Source organism: Hoplias malabaricus, chromosome 15 (assembly GCF_029633855.1).
Source record: "Hoplias malabaricus isolate fHopMal1 chromosome 15, fHopMal1.hap1, whole genome shotgun sequence".
NCBI lineage: Eukaryota > Metazoa > Chordata > Actinopteri > Characiformes > Erythrinidae > Hoplias > Hoplias malabaricus.
In genome coordinates, this window is record NC_089814.1 from 21,075,314 (window position 1) to 21,090,010 (window position 14,697).

The following is a 14,697-nucleotide window of genomic DNA, read 5'->3' on the forward strand; positions in this document are numbered from 1 at the left end:
AATGGAATGCTTTTTCCCTTTCATTTTAATCAATCAATCTAAATGAACTGTAATTCTTTTATTTTTTTTAACGCATCAAATGGGTTTCAGGTATAATTTTGTACTGTAAAAAATGCTGCTATGTATTTTTACTAAAAAAAACTACATATTTCAACTTAATTTTATTTATTAATAAAACAGTTTTCTACAACATGAGCTTTCAGTATTGTGCCAAATATAGATTTAGCATGCCACAGTGAGTCTGAAAATGACACAAGGTTTTAAGATTATTCATATATGCAATATTTACCATTTAAGACAGAAAGGTGCGGACAGTGCCTTTAACCAAGCCTCTACATATGGGACACTTGCGCAGTGAAGGAGCACATTCTTTGCAAACCACCAGATGTCCACAGGGAATGAAGACAATGTTGACTTCCTTATCCATGCATACTTTACATGTGCGTTCTTCTTGAAGTCTTCTCAGCTGTTCCTCCATGGGAAGGTCTATAGTACAAAAGGACATTATTATTTCAGTTTTAATTGTTTTATTAATGCTCACTCTTTCAGGGCAGGATCTATATCTGATTCCCTTAGTGTGATAGCTACCAACTTAAAAAACTTAAAAACAAAACAAAAACCCCTTGTGTGAGTATACCTGAAAGATCTTGACTCGGTGATGCAGCTTCATTTGTCTGGGCTGAAATTGCAGTGAAAAGAACATAAAATGGATTGTCAGTTATGTAGGGATGTAAGTTTGTTGTGGAAATCTCTCTGCACACAATTGAGCATCACCTCAGCTCTTAAGGGGATCCTATTTCTGTGTACCTACATATTAGTCATGATGCCAATACAGACTGTAATGGTTTTATAAGGACAAAGACTAACATAGAACATTGAAAACAGACATTTTAAGCCAACACAACTACAAAATATAAATACCCATTAATTCTCGAAGCAGGAACACATCATTTTTTTTGATCCAGTTGCGAAAGACCTCTGCTGCTGCATTTCCTTTTGATAAGACCAAATCAATGAGTTGGCCGGTCTGCTGCTTGACTGAAGTGCAGTTGCGTATTGTGTCATATTCTTTCTGAGAGATAACATTTTCTTCCAGGAGATGATCCATTAGACTCTGAACACTTTTCAACCTCTGGGTCAAGGCAGTATGATGCTTTTTTAGAAAAGTAAACCCATCTGCAAACAAAAATTTAAGACATTACTAATCATTTTTATGTGTGGAGACAAAAACAGGATTTAATTAGATGGATAAAATAAATATCATCTAAACAGACCTGAAGCCATTTCCTCTGCAAAAAGTTCTTTTTCCTCCTCTCTTTTCTCATCCTCAGCACTCAGTAGATCAGACACCAATTCCTGCACAGTCTTATAGTTTTCTCCACTGGTGAGAATTTTGCTCTGAACAGTCTGCTTTACTAGACTCCGCTCAAAGCCCATTTCTAAGGCTGCCTTCACCACAGGTGTGTTCATCATTATAGCATCTTCTGAACGCTCTTCTCCTGGACCCAAATGTACAACTGGACACAAAATTCAAGAAAACTATTAAATAAACTATAAATAAATAGATATAAATATAGGTAATAGTATAGAACTAGTAGTCAAGGCATATGGTAAGCAGATGCATTTTCTGTACTCACCAGGTGGATCAACAAATTCTCTGGAGTTGTTATCTCCATTAGTCAACAGCTATAGAAGGAAATTAAGACAGATATTAAAACGATTTATGAAAAATACATAATACAAAAAATAACATACAAACATTTTTCCGCACCTGTTCAAATAATCTTGGAAATCTTGCTTGTATCTGGTGAACAAATTCTTGCCCTTTTTCTTGCAAAAGATACTCACACCTAGAATAATAAAACTCAGTCAAAACAAAGAATCAATCAATAAATAAATAAAACCCACAGACACTGGGAATCAAAACTCCTTTCACCTTGGAAACCATTTTGCATGTTCCACCCAGGGATCATCACCAGATTCCCAACATCTAAGTCCTCCATCACAGCAAAAGCACTTTACATCATCATTACGACCTACCAAAAGACAAAATAAGTAGTTTATTAAATAACATGACTGCAGATTGAAACAAACTCTCCTAACACTGCTAAATGTTTTGTCTTACCAACATAGTAAAATCCAGCCTTGGCAAGCTGGTCTGGTCGAACTGGTATTCTTGCAGGCCAGTTGACAAAGGTTAGCAGCCTCTCTTCACACTGCTGCATTGCTGGGTTGGAAACATTAGCCAATCCACTACTAGTGGCAATTGATACATTATCAGCCCGGTCACCTCTCACAAAACGGCAGTTGGGGTAATGCCTCTGGTGCTCGGATACTGCCCTATCTCCAGGTTCCCAGTTACTGAGGTGCCCTCCACAGCTGAAACAAGCCACCCTATCTCCTTGACCAAGGTAATAGAAACCAGCCTTTGCCAGTTCTGCAGGAGTGACTGTTGCGACGGTCCAGTTCTGAAAGGTGTCTAAACGATCCTGTTCCCGACGCATACTTGGATTGTGGCAAGCAGGAGGTCGCTGATGAGACATGTCCTCTACTCCACGAGAAGATAGAGGGCTAGAGGGGGTAAGATTGCTGAAACCCATATTGAGATAACCAGCCTGCTCATCTGTCTGGCCTGATGTTGAAGCAGCTGTAGATGATGCACTGGTTGTAGAAGAGACGGGAGCATTTATCTGTAGGACAGCAACATTGCGGAGAGGGGAAAAGGCAGAATGGGACGATGACAGGAGGTTAGCTGTCGAAGGTAAACTCTGGATGAAGGTGCAGTTGGGAGACAGCTGTTTGTGCTTCTCTGCTGGGCATTCTCCTGACTGCCAGTTCTCAGCAGTCACATTGCAGCGAAAACACTGAACACGATCACCTATGCCAGTATAATAAAACCCAGCACGAGCAAGACTTCTCTCTGTAACGGGTGCGGTGGAAGGGAACTTAGCAAAAGTAGATATGCGGAAAAGTTCACTTGTGTTATCGTACTGTAGGTCTGCTGGTGCACTGTTTCGGCACAGCCCTCTTAAAAAAGGACTGTTTTGTAGGATTTCCATTTTAAGCAAGAAAAAGGGGGGGGATGTCCCTCAGGGAGAAAGGCATTAATGACACCAGAATTAGAAGGCTAAACGTAAGATGACCGACCAAATCTATTACTTTTGTTCAAAAATCACAAGCGATTAGGAAAGCTGTGTGGTAATCCAGGTTTCCACATACTCACAGATGATGCAACAATATCTCGGGATGTAGATACCCTCTAAAACACAACTGGTATCCTGACAAGAAAACAGGAAACTGCCAGAAAAGCAAAACTATAATGAACTTAAATTAAATCCTGACTTCCCATATTTCACGTTCATCCAGGATCACTAATAAACACAAAAAAAACATATGATCTTCTTAAATGGGGCATAGTGCATTAATTACTATACCTAAGCCAAGATGAATATTAATGATTGGTAAATGATATCCTTGAGTGTCCCTATTAAAGCCTTTCTCCCTGTTGGACATCCCTTTGTTTGGTGTTTAGGTATCCATGAAAGATGTTTAAATGCAATTATGAAATGAAATAATTTTTTAAAAGAAAGATGTTTTGCTTGTTAGAGGTATCACTTCACTTCAGTGTTGCATTCACCTGTAAATAAAAAAAGAAAGAACAACCTATCATTTCATACTTCCAAGTGTGAAAAATCAACAAAATATTAGGACAGCTGCCTCAAATACAATTACTGAAAAATTCAGGTTAATATGCTGAGCTCTAGTTAATGAGATTCAATGCCTACTTGGTGATGTTTTGACAATTAGAGGCATTTGCATTAAACAGTTAATTTTCATTAAATAAATGTGGAAAAGAGAACACGTTCTAATGCCCATTAGGCCAAACTACTCAACTGAGGAATGTTAGGTTTCATTAGCTGATACAACTGCAATGGAGTCTAGTAAGTCTGAGTCACACCTCAAATCTTCAGGACAGATCACAGGAATTCCTAGTACCAAATAAAAAAAACAACTTGAAAATTAAATTGGGAAACTATTTCAAATGTACGGGTGTTATAAAGGAAGGTCTCTCAACCATATTTAAATACAAAATGTTTCTATATGAAAGTACAAGGAATTGTCTTTCTGAAAAGGGGAATTCAGACAGTTTCCACAGAGAGCTAGAGTGGCGATGACACTACCCACTCTACAATCTCTCCATTACAATGTAAAGAGGACAGGAAGGTGGAAATTAAATGTAGTCAAAACTGAGGGCAACTGATCTGAATTTTGAGGTTAGAGATCATGGTGTACACGTCTGACCAAGTGGAATTTGGAGGGCGTTGCATATGAGCATATGAGCTAAAAGCTACACACCAGTACTCCACCTTAATTATCCGTTAATAATTCTGCCGTTTTTAAAGTGCCATGACCATAACCTTGCCTGTAATTATAGGATAAACGCCCTTGATAGGACTGAGAGCATTAAACTACGGCTCCACCCTTGATAACAATAACGTGTTAAAATGTGCCAGGCTCGACAGGTATTCGGTTATAACAACATAGCAACGAAACACAGCCCGCGACCTGGATATGAAAATATTAAAAATAACGAAATATAAAACAAGCTGAAATGTCGTTTTCTTGTTTATATGAAAAAGGGTATCGTCTCTGCGCGCACGCCAACACAGCCGCGGCCTCCATTTTGACCGTGTTTCATTTCCCGTAGATGGACACAAAAACAAAACTAATTTAACCAAAACGAGAGATCATAAAAAAGCGAAGAATGGTTTCTGGGAGACTCGGACATTCAGCAACAGCGGTAAACTCACCACAACACGCATATACGCTAAGCTGAGTATTCGTCAGACGTTAAACCCGCAGCCTCCTTGGCTACAGAGATGAGAAAATGGCAAACAGTGACGTAAATTAACCCCCGTTTAAACCACCAAAATTTCACATATAAATATTTCAAAATATATGTTTATCTGTAAGCTTTTGTTTTCTTAAAATACAGTACATGCAGAATAAAGACTTATAAATACAAATTATTATAATATATTTACTACAGTAAGTCTCCCTGGAAATCGTCACTTAAACTCCTCCAATGTTTAATAATAGTACCTGGATTAAGCCTGATATGAATAAAAATAGATTGGCTAATCAGTAAAGTAGTGTTTGAAAAATGTAAATTAGTTACTGAAACGGAGATCGATAACTGACTTAATCAATACACTTATTTTAAAGCACAGTGTTTACCAGAAAAGTCGTGAATCATTTCCGCCTACTGAAATTTAGGTTCTTTCCAGACCGAAAACAGTAACAGAAAAGTACAGCGCAGGCGTGAGCGAGGCGTCAGAGCCTGTGAATTAGTGATGCGTCGGTCGCGAACGAACCGGTTCAAAGAGCCGGCTCTTGTAAGTGAACGATGAGAGAAGGTGTTACACCGAATTCTGTGACCGTCGAGTTATGTGACCTCAGGGGCGCTCTCTCGCCGTTTGTGTTCACGTGCACGAGCGCTTTACGCAGACAGCGTAAGCCAGGACAGAGCACCAGGACGCAATTGTTGGTCCCCTTACACTTCATTGAAGCAATACTACATTCCTTTTGAAAAGTGATGAAATTAAGAGGAAGATGTTGTCAGGTGACCTGTAGGCCAAGGTTCCTCTATCCACTCTATTCAAAAGTCATCTGATTAAATTTGATTGGATTTTAACTATTTTTTATGGAGAATTCAGTGCAGTCACACATTCTGACGGCAGCTATCAGAATCGGTGACTGCTATATTAGGGCTCCACTGTCCATTTAAATTTTTTTTTTTTTTGATGAAAATGTGAAAGTTTGGTAAGACACTTAAAATATTTGTTTGGACTTTATTATATATAAAATTCATGTATTCTGCAATGTACATGAAATATATATGTTTTTGTTGATATTGACTATCAGCATAGAGAATTAACAGCTAGAAACTGGTGCATTATCATGCTGAAGGTCATCAATAGAAAATGGTAAATGCTGACCTTTTTTCTTAAATGCAGTCATGAAATAAATGCCCAGTATATGATGGTTTTCTTGGATAAAGTGCAGATATGTTCCAAAAAATAATAATAATAAAAAGTACAAATTCTTATTATGTGTTAATCAACAACTGTTAGGACCCAATATAAACCATAAATAACATAAATGACAGTATCAAAAATATAATATTATAAATAAATATAATATGTTCCCTTTTGATTTTCTTGTTGTAGGAAATATCCAGGTTTGATTTGTTTAATCTTGCATTTCTTCAGACAGAAAGCCTGCTGTCTTTATCCATATGATATTTACACATAGGCGGCTTGTAGAAACATTAATGTCTGTGTGAATACACGCAGTTGTGTTCATTAAGCTTGTTGAACGCAACATGGCAAAGAACGAAGCGATTCGTCCTGGTGCTGTCTGCGTAAAGCGCTCGTGCACGTGAACACAAACGTTGAGAGAGCGCCCCTGAGGTCACAGAACTCGACGGTCACAGAATTCGGTGTAACACCGGTTCCCGTCTAAGACCGAGCCATTTTTTTCTAAGGCTTGCCATTCAACCAATCGGAGAACAACAAGGTACCAATCAGCGGTGAAAAGGGAGAGCCGGAGGGAGAAAAAACAGTATTTTCAAAAAACTGGGCAGATAATAACAGAGAGAAGAAACTGGATCAGCCCCTCCAAGCTGAGACACTTGGTTTTCCTGAATGCCATTCTGCCTTCCAAAAAATAGTTGAAGAAAATGTTAAATGAGTTAAATGTTTGTTGACAGTTGTGGTTGTTTTAATCACTACCGTTGAATGCTGCTGTTTTGCACTTTGCAGAGTATTTGTTTATTTTATTACCCAGAAATGGATGATTATTTATTTTAATAAACTATTTTGTAATACCTACCTTGTGGGTTCCATTGGCTATACTTCAGAGTTTACAAGTGATTTTTATTAAGGTGTTTACATAAAAATCCAGTTATTTATACAATTGAATGTGTGAGTGCAATCAGTGAGTTATTACAAGACAGCCATAAAAACAATTGGCCATTGCAACACTATTTATTATTTTTATTATTGAACAATAATGTTTTGTCCATATAGTCATGTAAAATGTAGGTAATATTGTTCTGTACCAGTGGAAATAAGTGGTAAAACAAAGAGCCATTTAGGAGCCGAAAGAACCGGCTCTTTATGAAGAGCCGAGCCAAAAGAGCCGAAATTCCCTTCACTACTGTGAATGATCTAATCTGAGTTCAAGAAGTAGTCATACGTTTGAATAAATACAGTCACTTAGCCATCAGCACACATGAATTAAAATGGTTCAACTATCCACCCAGAATAAACCCCTCAATTCCTGAGTGAAAACAAAAGGAAAGCTTATTATAAACGCTAATATAAAAAAAGGCTAAAAATGAACAAATTTTACACCACAACATCAAAGAAAATTTAAATGAAACAAACTCTATATCGACATCAAAACGTATATCTACAAATCCACACTGAACTGAGTGTTAGCAAACGTTAGATAATATATGATATCTTACACTTTTAATTTAAATGCCAAGCCAACACTGAAAATGAAAGACCAGACTCTCAGCTGAGATCAGTTAGATAGCTAAACTGTAGCTTAAGGCAAAAGTTAGAAACTATCCGATGTTAGCATTTACCCATATACAGTTGACACAATTCAAATTCTATGAAGGCAATAAATAAGCAATACTTAGCTACTTACATTGACATACTGTGTCTTCTTAACCTTGTCCAGTGATCACCTGAGCAACTAGTTACATAGCTGTGTGACCTACTGAACATCCAGGAAGTGCGAAGACCAATCAACGCGCAGTGAGCAGCGCCGTAATCACCCGGTGATTCATTTGAATTCCCCTTCCTTACTGACAACAATATGTGAAAACTACGGCGGAGTTTTACAGCCACGTCATTGAAAAAAAGATTCCGAGAAGAAAGTCAGAATAATGTCGGAATAATTCACTAGTATAATGGGGCAGACACAACCTGATCAATGCAGTATATTGCTGAAGTCATACTATGGTATAGATTTCCGGAATAAATACTCAGTTCTCTGCTACATCAGGACCAGGTTATGATTAAAATTTAAACCCTGAATCGGCGCAAGAACCCGTTTATTCAGAAGAGGGCGTGAAGTTTCACAGAACACAATTAACGTATTAATATTAATAATTAATTAATAATTCACGACAATCATCGATCCAGAGGGAATGGGACTGCGTGCCCACGAGGCTCCATCGCGTTATGGCTCGGACTCGTACTATAAACTAAAGCCGTATGTATCGCAGTCAAGGTGCTGCACACAAGGAGGTTGAGGGCAGTGAAAGGGTGGACAGACCGCCTAAAGACGCCACCAAGCCAAATCAGGTTGAAATGAAGACACATTTAAGCAAAACAAATTCAATTTTAATCAAAGATAAAACTAATTAAATGTGGCAGGTCAGATGGAACACTGTAAGGAGAAAGTAAGGCATCTATATCATTTAAAAAAGGAGGTAAGAAAAGGCAGTAAACTGAAACGACAGGAGGTGGTATGGATACAAGCCTATAGTGGGTTGCATACCATAGAGAAACATCGGTCTGGGGCCTGTGCACACTGGAGAAATGGAAAAAGTGGAGCAAACTGCAGACAGTATTCTAGTGAAAGAGAGAATACGAGGAGAGCAATTAAAAAATCTGTAACTATGAAAAACTTGTTCCGTCAGCCTAACACACAACCAATAACGGAAACACTAAGCTTTGTATTCTTATTTTTTTTGTATTTTCATAAAAACTCGCCTGTAATTTAATATTTCTTGGGATCACACCTCAGCCCGGTAGATGGCGGTAGTACAGACCGTTTGTAAACCGCCATTGAAACCAACACAAGAAGAAGACTACACTGAAAATACTTAAGCGCAATCTCCTCTCTAACAGCTAGTACTTTCGACGTTAATTCGTTCACACGTTATTAATCTGGAGTCTAATCGCAAATTTAACGCGAATTAATTCTTCCACATTTAGCCACAACTTCCTCCCTTAATTTTCTCTCGTTTTATAGAGCCCAGAGCCGTATTATTGAATTCATTAAGTAATATAAAAAGGTCACTTCCGTTGATTTGTATGCTAATATATTAAGTAAATCTTAGAAATAACTCCCTCACACACACAAACCAGCTGCTGCGTCCTCATGCCTGGTTTAAATAGGGTGACCAGACATCTTCTTTTACCCGGACATGTCCTCTTTTTTAGATTTAAAAAAATGTCCTAGCGGAAATTCACAAACGTCCGGGATTTTGCTTTTTCTAGAGTTTACATAGAACTTCGAGAAGTGTTTCGTTCACAAACTAGTCCCGCCCTCCCCTACTCCGATTGGTTCGCTCGAGTGGGAAGGGGGCGTGGTGAAGTAGCCTAAAATCTTCGGATTGCACGGTCTGACTGTAGAGCTACCGTTATTGGTCGATCACCTTCTCTGTAAATATTTAATTGGTCAGTCTGCACGTCAGCCCAATAAAGTTAACATTTTATTAATCACAGAATGTCAAGATTAACACAATCAATTTTTTTAAATCAACTAACACCACTAAATAGAACGCAATGAAGAGTTATAAATAGAAAAGTAGTCTGCTTTCCAATGCAAGTTTACTACAGCATTATCAATGCAAAACCAAACACAATGTTTATTTGGTATAATATAAACCAGCAGTTACAGTGAAGAATATTGTCCAGTATTCAACATTTCATGTTCAAAGAGGTCATTTTTGAGTTTGTCCAGAAGATGGTGCTGCAACTTTAGGGGAAAAAAAAAAACATTTCCTATTTTCCCCATTTCTTTGAAAAATTTCAAAGTTAAACAATAGACGATTTCTAATTACTAAATACTTTTTGTCCATGTTTAATAAGGGATCAATAAGTACATTTATAAATAAGTTGAAAAAAAAGTAAATAACTGATATTTGCAAAATGCCACATAAGGTATGACAAACTAGAAAAAATGGCAACCTTACAAGTGCAGGGAAAAAACATTCTTAAGTCATTGTAGCAAAATGTTTTCTACGTATCAGATCATTTCTCTTGAACTGTTCACCATGAAGTGTTAATATAAAGAGAAGAAGCAAGCTTTTGTAAGAAAGCAATGATGTTTTTCAAAACAATGTTTAACACTAACACTGATTCATAACAAACACAGCTACTGAAAATCTACAGAAGATCAGGAACACAGCACAATTTTAGTTATTATACAAAAGACCAACACCAAAATTGTGGTATAAGACATAGACATGTCTTTTAAACGGATCAATGCACAGATAGGCGAATGTCTGCTCATTTTCTTTTCCAGAGGGATAGCACAGGCCATACTCATCCTGATGTTGTGAGAAAGAAATCAGAGTGATATTAAAGTTAGAGTAACTTCCTTATGTCTTGCTTTAATTATTTTTAATTAAAAGGGATTTTGGCATCTGTATAGTTACTAATAGTCAGAGTAAGTTGATATGAAGTGCTCTATTATAGAGGAATGTAGAGTGAGAACTGTTCACAGCAATGGTAATAGAAACCAATTGTCTAAAGTGTTAATGCTTCTAAAGCTATAGTATATCTATATCATAGATAGTGAATAATGGTAATAATTTTTTGTAACACATGGTTATAAATCTGTTATTTAATGCCTAAGACCTTGTTTTACTACTGTTCTGCGATACACTGTTGTTGTAACCTTTTAAATGACATGCAATTTTTACTTGACCCTAAGGCAAAACAGCATAAAATGATTAAATATAGTATTTACTACTATTTTACTGTAATCAATATTACTCATGTAAACTTACAAATTTGCTGATTTGTAAGGACAAAAAATAAAATGTCTATATTTGCAATTACTTAGTAAGTTTCTCTTGAAACTCTTACACATAAAAACACCTGGTTGTGAGATTGTTTACATCTCAATGACTGAAATTTAAAACAACAGTGGAATTCCCCTTTAAGTAGTGCAAAGTAAATGTAGGTAGTTTTTCACATTTTAGAGAACAGAAAGTAAGACTACAAAGCAATGAATAATGTTCCAAATACTTTGAGACATTTACATTTACATTTTAGATGCCTAGAATTCATTTAATCATTCATTCATTGTTAGCAACCACTTATCCAGATCCTGAGCAAAATATGTCAAAACAAATCTCAATTATATTTCGTAATTTTATAAAAGACAGTTTTTAAGGCAACACAATAAAATAAAAAGAGACAAAAGAGTGTATGGATACATACAAAAGCAGAAACCTTCAAGACCGTTGAGACAATTCGGATCTCTTTAGTTTCCGAGGCCTTCTGAACACTGTAAAGCACAAAATAATCAAGTTAATTTCTGTACGCTGTCTGTGAATTGTGTCCGGTTCCTTTCCTCTTACCCTGTTTATCCTTTGTCACTGAGACAAATAATTAAGTCATTCTGCAAATTACAATTTAGGCATGAAGTGGCCATTAGGACAAATGTACATTTGTAATGCATAATGCACATTTACCTTACAAAATCTCTGTAAAATACTTTTGTTGTTTCAATGTAAGGAGTGATGACATCTTCATATTGGCAAAGTTCACCACCCAGTACAAGGTGTTTAAAAAGTCTAAATAGGAACTCTTCACGGTCAGAGGGACTGACTACATGGTAATTATCAGAGTCATCTTCAAGCAGCATCTGAAAACATATAAAGGGAAAAGCACATTTAGTTTGAGAAATATTCACGCATTCATTATAAAATCAGACAAAAAAAAAAATCCCACAAACTGAATGCTTACCATTCTCAACTCATCATAATCAGGATAAACTTCATGGAAACATTTGACAATGTGGCCAGAGGGGCGCACAATTCCACTTGAGATCACTGGATCAAATATGTCTACTGACACTCTAGTGCAGGAAACAGCTTCCACGTCCACATGCGTAATGTGATTATCTATTTAATATCAACATAAATATAATGCCATATACATTACCACCATACACGATGTGGAAATTACATTTTACTTTATTGGACTTGATGGTGCAACGCTGCTGATATTTAAAAAAAATTCAAACAATTAAAAAAAATACTTCATAATTAATAGGTAAAGATAACATTCACATAAAACTCAAATCTTATCACAGTAGAGATCTGGAAACCAGATATCTGAATATTTGAATGCCTTTCATCATTCTCTAACAGAAATTCTAATAGCAAATGATACAACCGCCTGATACCTGATACATTGTTTTGATAAACATATTTTTAAATTTTCATGGTAGAGACATATACACAGAGGAGATTTACCCCCTCCAAAAAATATATATATATAATTTAATTATCAGGTTGTCCACTATTACCGCTGTCAAGATTATATAGAAATATTTAGAATACACATGTGAATCCACTGTTGGTTCTGGATAGTAAATAAAATGTAGATATTCCGCCCATATTAATCCATGTTAATACCATGTTCTGAAATAAACCATCTATTGACAAACCATACAGTAATTTCCTTTAAATCAAGTCATGAATCTATGACCCTGGCCTACCTAAAGTTTTCCATACACCAGAGGTATCCAGCATCCTCAGGCTATTTTTCACACAAGGATCCTGAAAGAAATTCTGCACAAAATAGCAGCATAAAGTCATTTTTATGTAATCAGTATTGCATTACAGTTGTGAAGATAAAAAGGATACTGAACTCACCAAAGCAAAGTCATTTTTCCTATAAGGCTGGAATGTCTGATCAAATGTATAGGCCTGAGCAGAGATTCTCCCTAACATGGACCTAATGAGAACACAGAGAATATTTTAAGGTTAAATTAGGTGAGTAGTAAATAGCTAGATTTACTCAAAACATGTAGTATGTTGTAATATATTGATATACCGGTATTTATATATTTTCCCCCTCTCATTCACTGGTCAGGACCACCACAGAACAGATATTGGGTGGATCATTCTCAGCAAGTGACACTGACATGGCGGTGTCATTTTAGTGTGTGTTGTGCGAGTATGAGTAGTTCTAGAGTTTTTAAATACCTCATGGTCTACCACCTGAAATTATACAGTCAATAGTATATTGTGGGGGATGGCACCTGTGACTCATTTATTCATTTTGTATTCATTTCTTTTCTGCGTATTCCTTTGTGATTGGTCATACCATGGACGTTCGAATTTTAGTGTTTTATTTTAAACCAGAAGGATAAAAATTCAGAAAAATATGGTGGATTTAAGAATGCATTAAGCATTGAATAAAGTTATTGAAGCAGCAAATAACATGAAACGTTATATTTTTGCTCCTCAAAATTGTTCCACTAACAGCTACAGTAAACTCTTTAACTCCTAAACCGTGGGACACTAAAAGATCATTTAGACTTAACGTTACAGATGCGGTTATGGACCACGGTGAAATTCTCACCATTTCATCAGCAGTCCTGCTGTGTGAGGGTCCTGCTGAAACGTGAAGGTTTTGTTGGGAAGCAGACTGAAAGTGAAGATTTGCTCTAACTCAAGCGTCTTCTGCGCCATTTTGGTTGTTGTCAAAATGTAACTATGGAAACGGAAAACGCTCCAAGTGCCTTCGCACTACGAGATAAGGTGAATTTCAAGACTTTTAAACTTATATGCCCTCGCCAAAGGCCATACACCAAGCACAGATACATATACCAGGAATAACACACAAAGTCCCAGTACGGGGTGAATCCCCAAAATAACCACAGAACTGTCCCCGGGGAACCCCAAAGCATGCTGGGAGCTCCCCTGTGCCTTTATTGCTCTTTATCTAACGCTCTAAAATCGGAAAAAACAGATACTCCATCCATCCAACAGCGTCCTTAAGTGTCCTTGTATTCCCCCCCACACACTAATCACCTAATATCAGCCAAGGGAACTTCAGTTGGTTAAATCCCTTAATTACACCTCAATTAATTGCACTGTCAGGAAATACAGCAGGAAAGTTCCTTTGCTTTCTAGAGTAGGATGTTATGGAGGTCCAAACCTGCCAAAATTAAAAATAAATAAATAAATAAATAAAACTGGAATTTTTTATTTTTTTTGGAAAAGAAAGAAACAAGGTAATGTACTGCAGACATTAAAGTAAACAAGCAAGGATTTTAAGCCTTCAGTTTACGGAAGCATGCGCCTGCACTACACTTTCTCATTATGACCTGAAGAAAAAGATTACCCCTCAAATGACATTGTATAATTCGCACCCTACTTATAATTATTGCTTTGTGATGCTTCAATGACCTGTAAAGGGGTAAGTAAAGATGCTCTACAGGTGCATCTCAATAACTTAGAATATCATCAAAAAGTTCAAAACGTATCATCAAAATGTGAAACTCATATATTATATAGATTCATAACAACCAGATTGATCTATTTCAATAATTTATTTCTTTTAATGTTAATGATTATGGCTTACAGCCGATGAAACCCCAAAAGTCATTATCTCAGAAAATTTGAATATTCATTCATTATCTGGAACCACTTATCCAGTTCAGGGTTGCGGTGTGTCCGGAGCCCACCTGGAATCATTGGGCGCAAGACAGGAAAACACCCTGAAGGGGGCGCCAGTCCTTCACAAGGCAACACACACAGTCACATCTACAGACACTTTTGAGCAACTGACGTGTGTTTTTGGACAGTGGGAGGAAACCAGAGCCCCTAGAGGAAGCCCACGCGGACACAGGGGAGAACACACC

General features: G+C 36.9%; 2 protein-coding genes across 5 annotated transcripts; both read right to left on the minus strand.

Annotated features, from left to right (window-relative positions):
• Nucleotides 1–150: 150 nt before the first annotated feature.
• birc2 (baculoviral IAP repeat containing 2) lies at nucleotides 151–7,872 on the minus strand. 4 transcript variants are annotated; one of them, XM_066645121.1, is made up of 9 exons: nucleotides 7,723–7,872; nucleotides 2,126–3,637; nucleotides 1,937–2,036; nucleotides 1,772–1,850; nucleotides 1,638–1,686; nucleotides 1,275–1,517; nucleotides 922–1,176; nucleotides 638–679; nucleotides 151–486 (listed from the first exon to the last, which is right to left on the minus strand). In XM_066645121.1, the coding sequence occupies exons 2-9, from the start codon at nucleotides 3,057–3,059 to the stop codon at nucleotides 293–295; spliced, it is 1,896 nt and encodes a 631-aa protein (XP_066501218.1). In that variant the 5' UTR covers nucleotides 3,060–3,637; nucleotides 7,723–7,872; the 3' UTR covers nucleotides 151–292. The 4 variants fall into 4 exon arrangements, with proteins under 4 accessions (XP_066501218.1, XP_066501216.1, XP_066501217.1 ...); XM_066645119.1 differs by lacking the exon at nucleotides 7,723–7,872 and adding an exon at nucleotides 5,239–5,361; XM_066645120.1 differs by lacking the exon at nucleotides 7,723–7,872 and adding an exon at nucleotides 4,812–4,909.
• Nucleotides 7,873–9,606: 1,734 nt separating this feature from the next.
• Nucleotides 9,607–13,685, minus strand: cfap300 (cilia and flagella associated protein 300). Its single transcript, XM_066645123.1, has 7 exons — nucleotides 13,413–13,685; nucleotides 12,701–12,782; nucleotides 12,544–12,616; nucleotides 11,787–11,944; nucleotides 11,513–11,685; nucleotides 11,259–11,325; nucleotides 9,607–10,360 (listed from the first exon to the last, which is right to left on the minus strand). Exons 1-7 carry the CDS (start codon nucleotides 13,520–13,522, stop codon nucleotides 10,226–10,228), a joined length of 798 nt encoding a protein of 265 aa, XP_066501220.1. The 5' UTR covers nucleotides 13,523–13,685; the 3' UTR covers nucleotides 9,607–10,225.
• Between the last annotated feature and the right edge of the window lie 1,012 nt (nucleotides 13,686–14,697).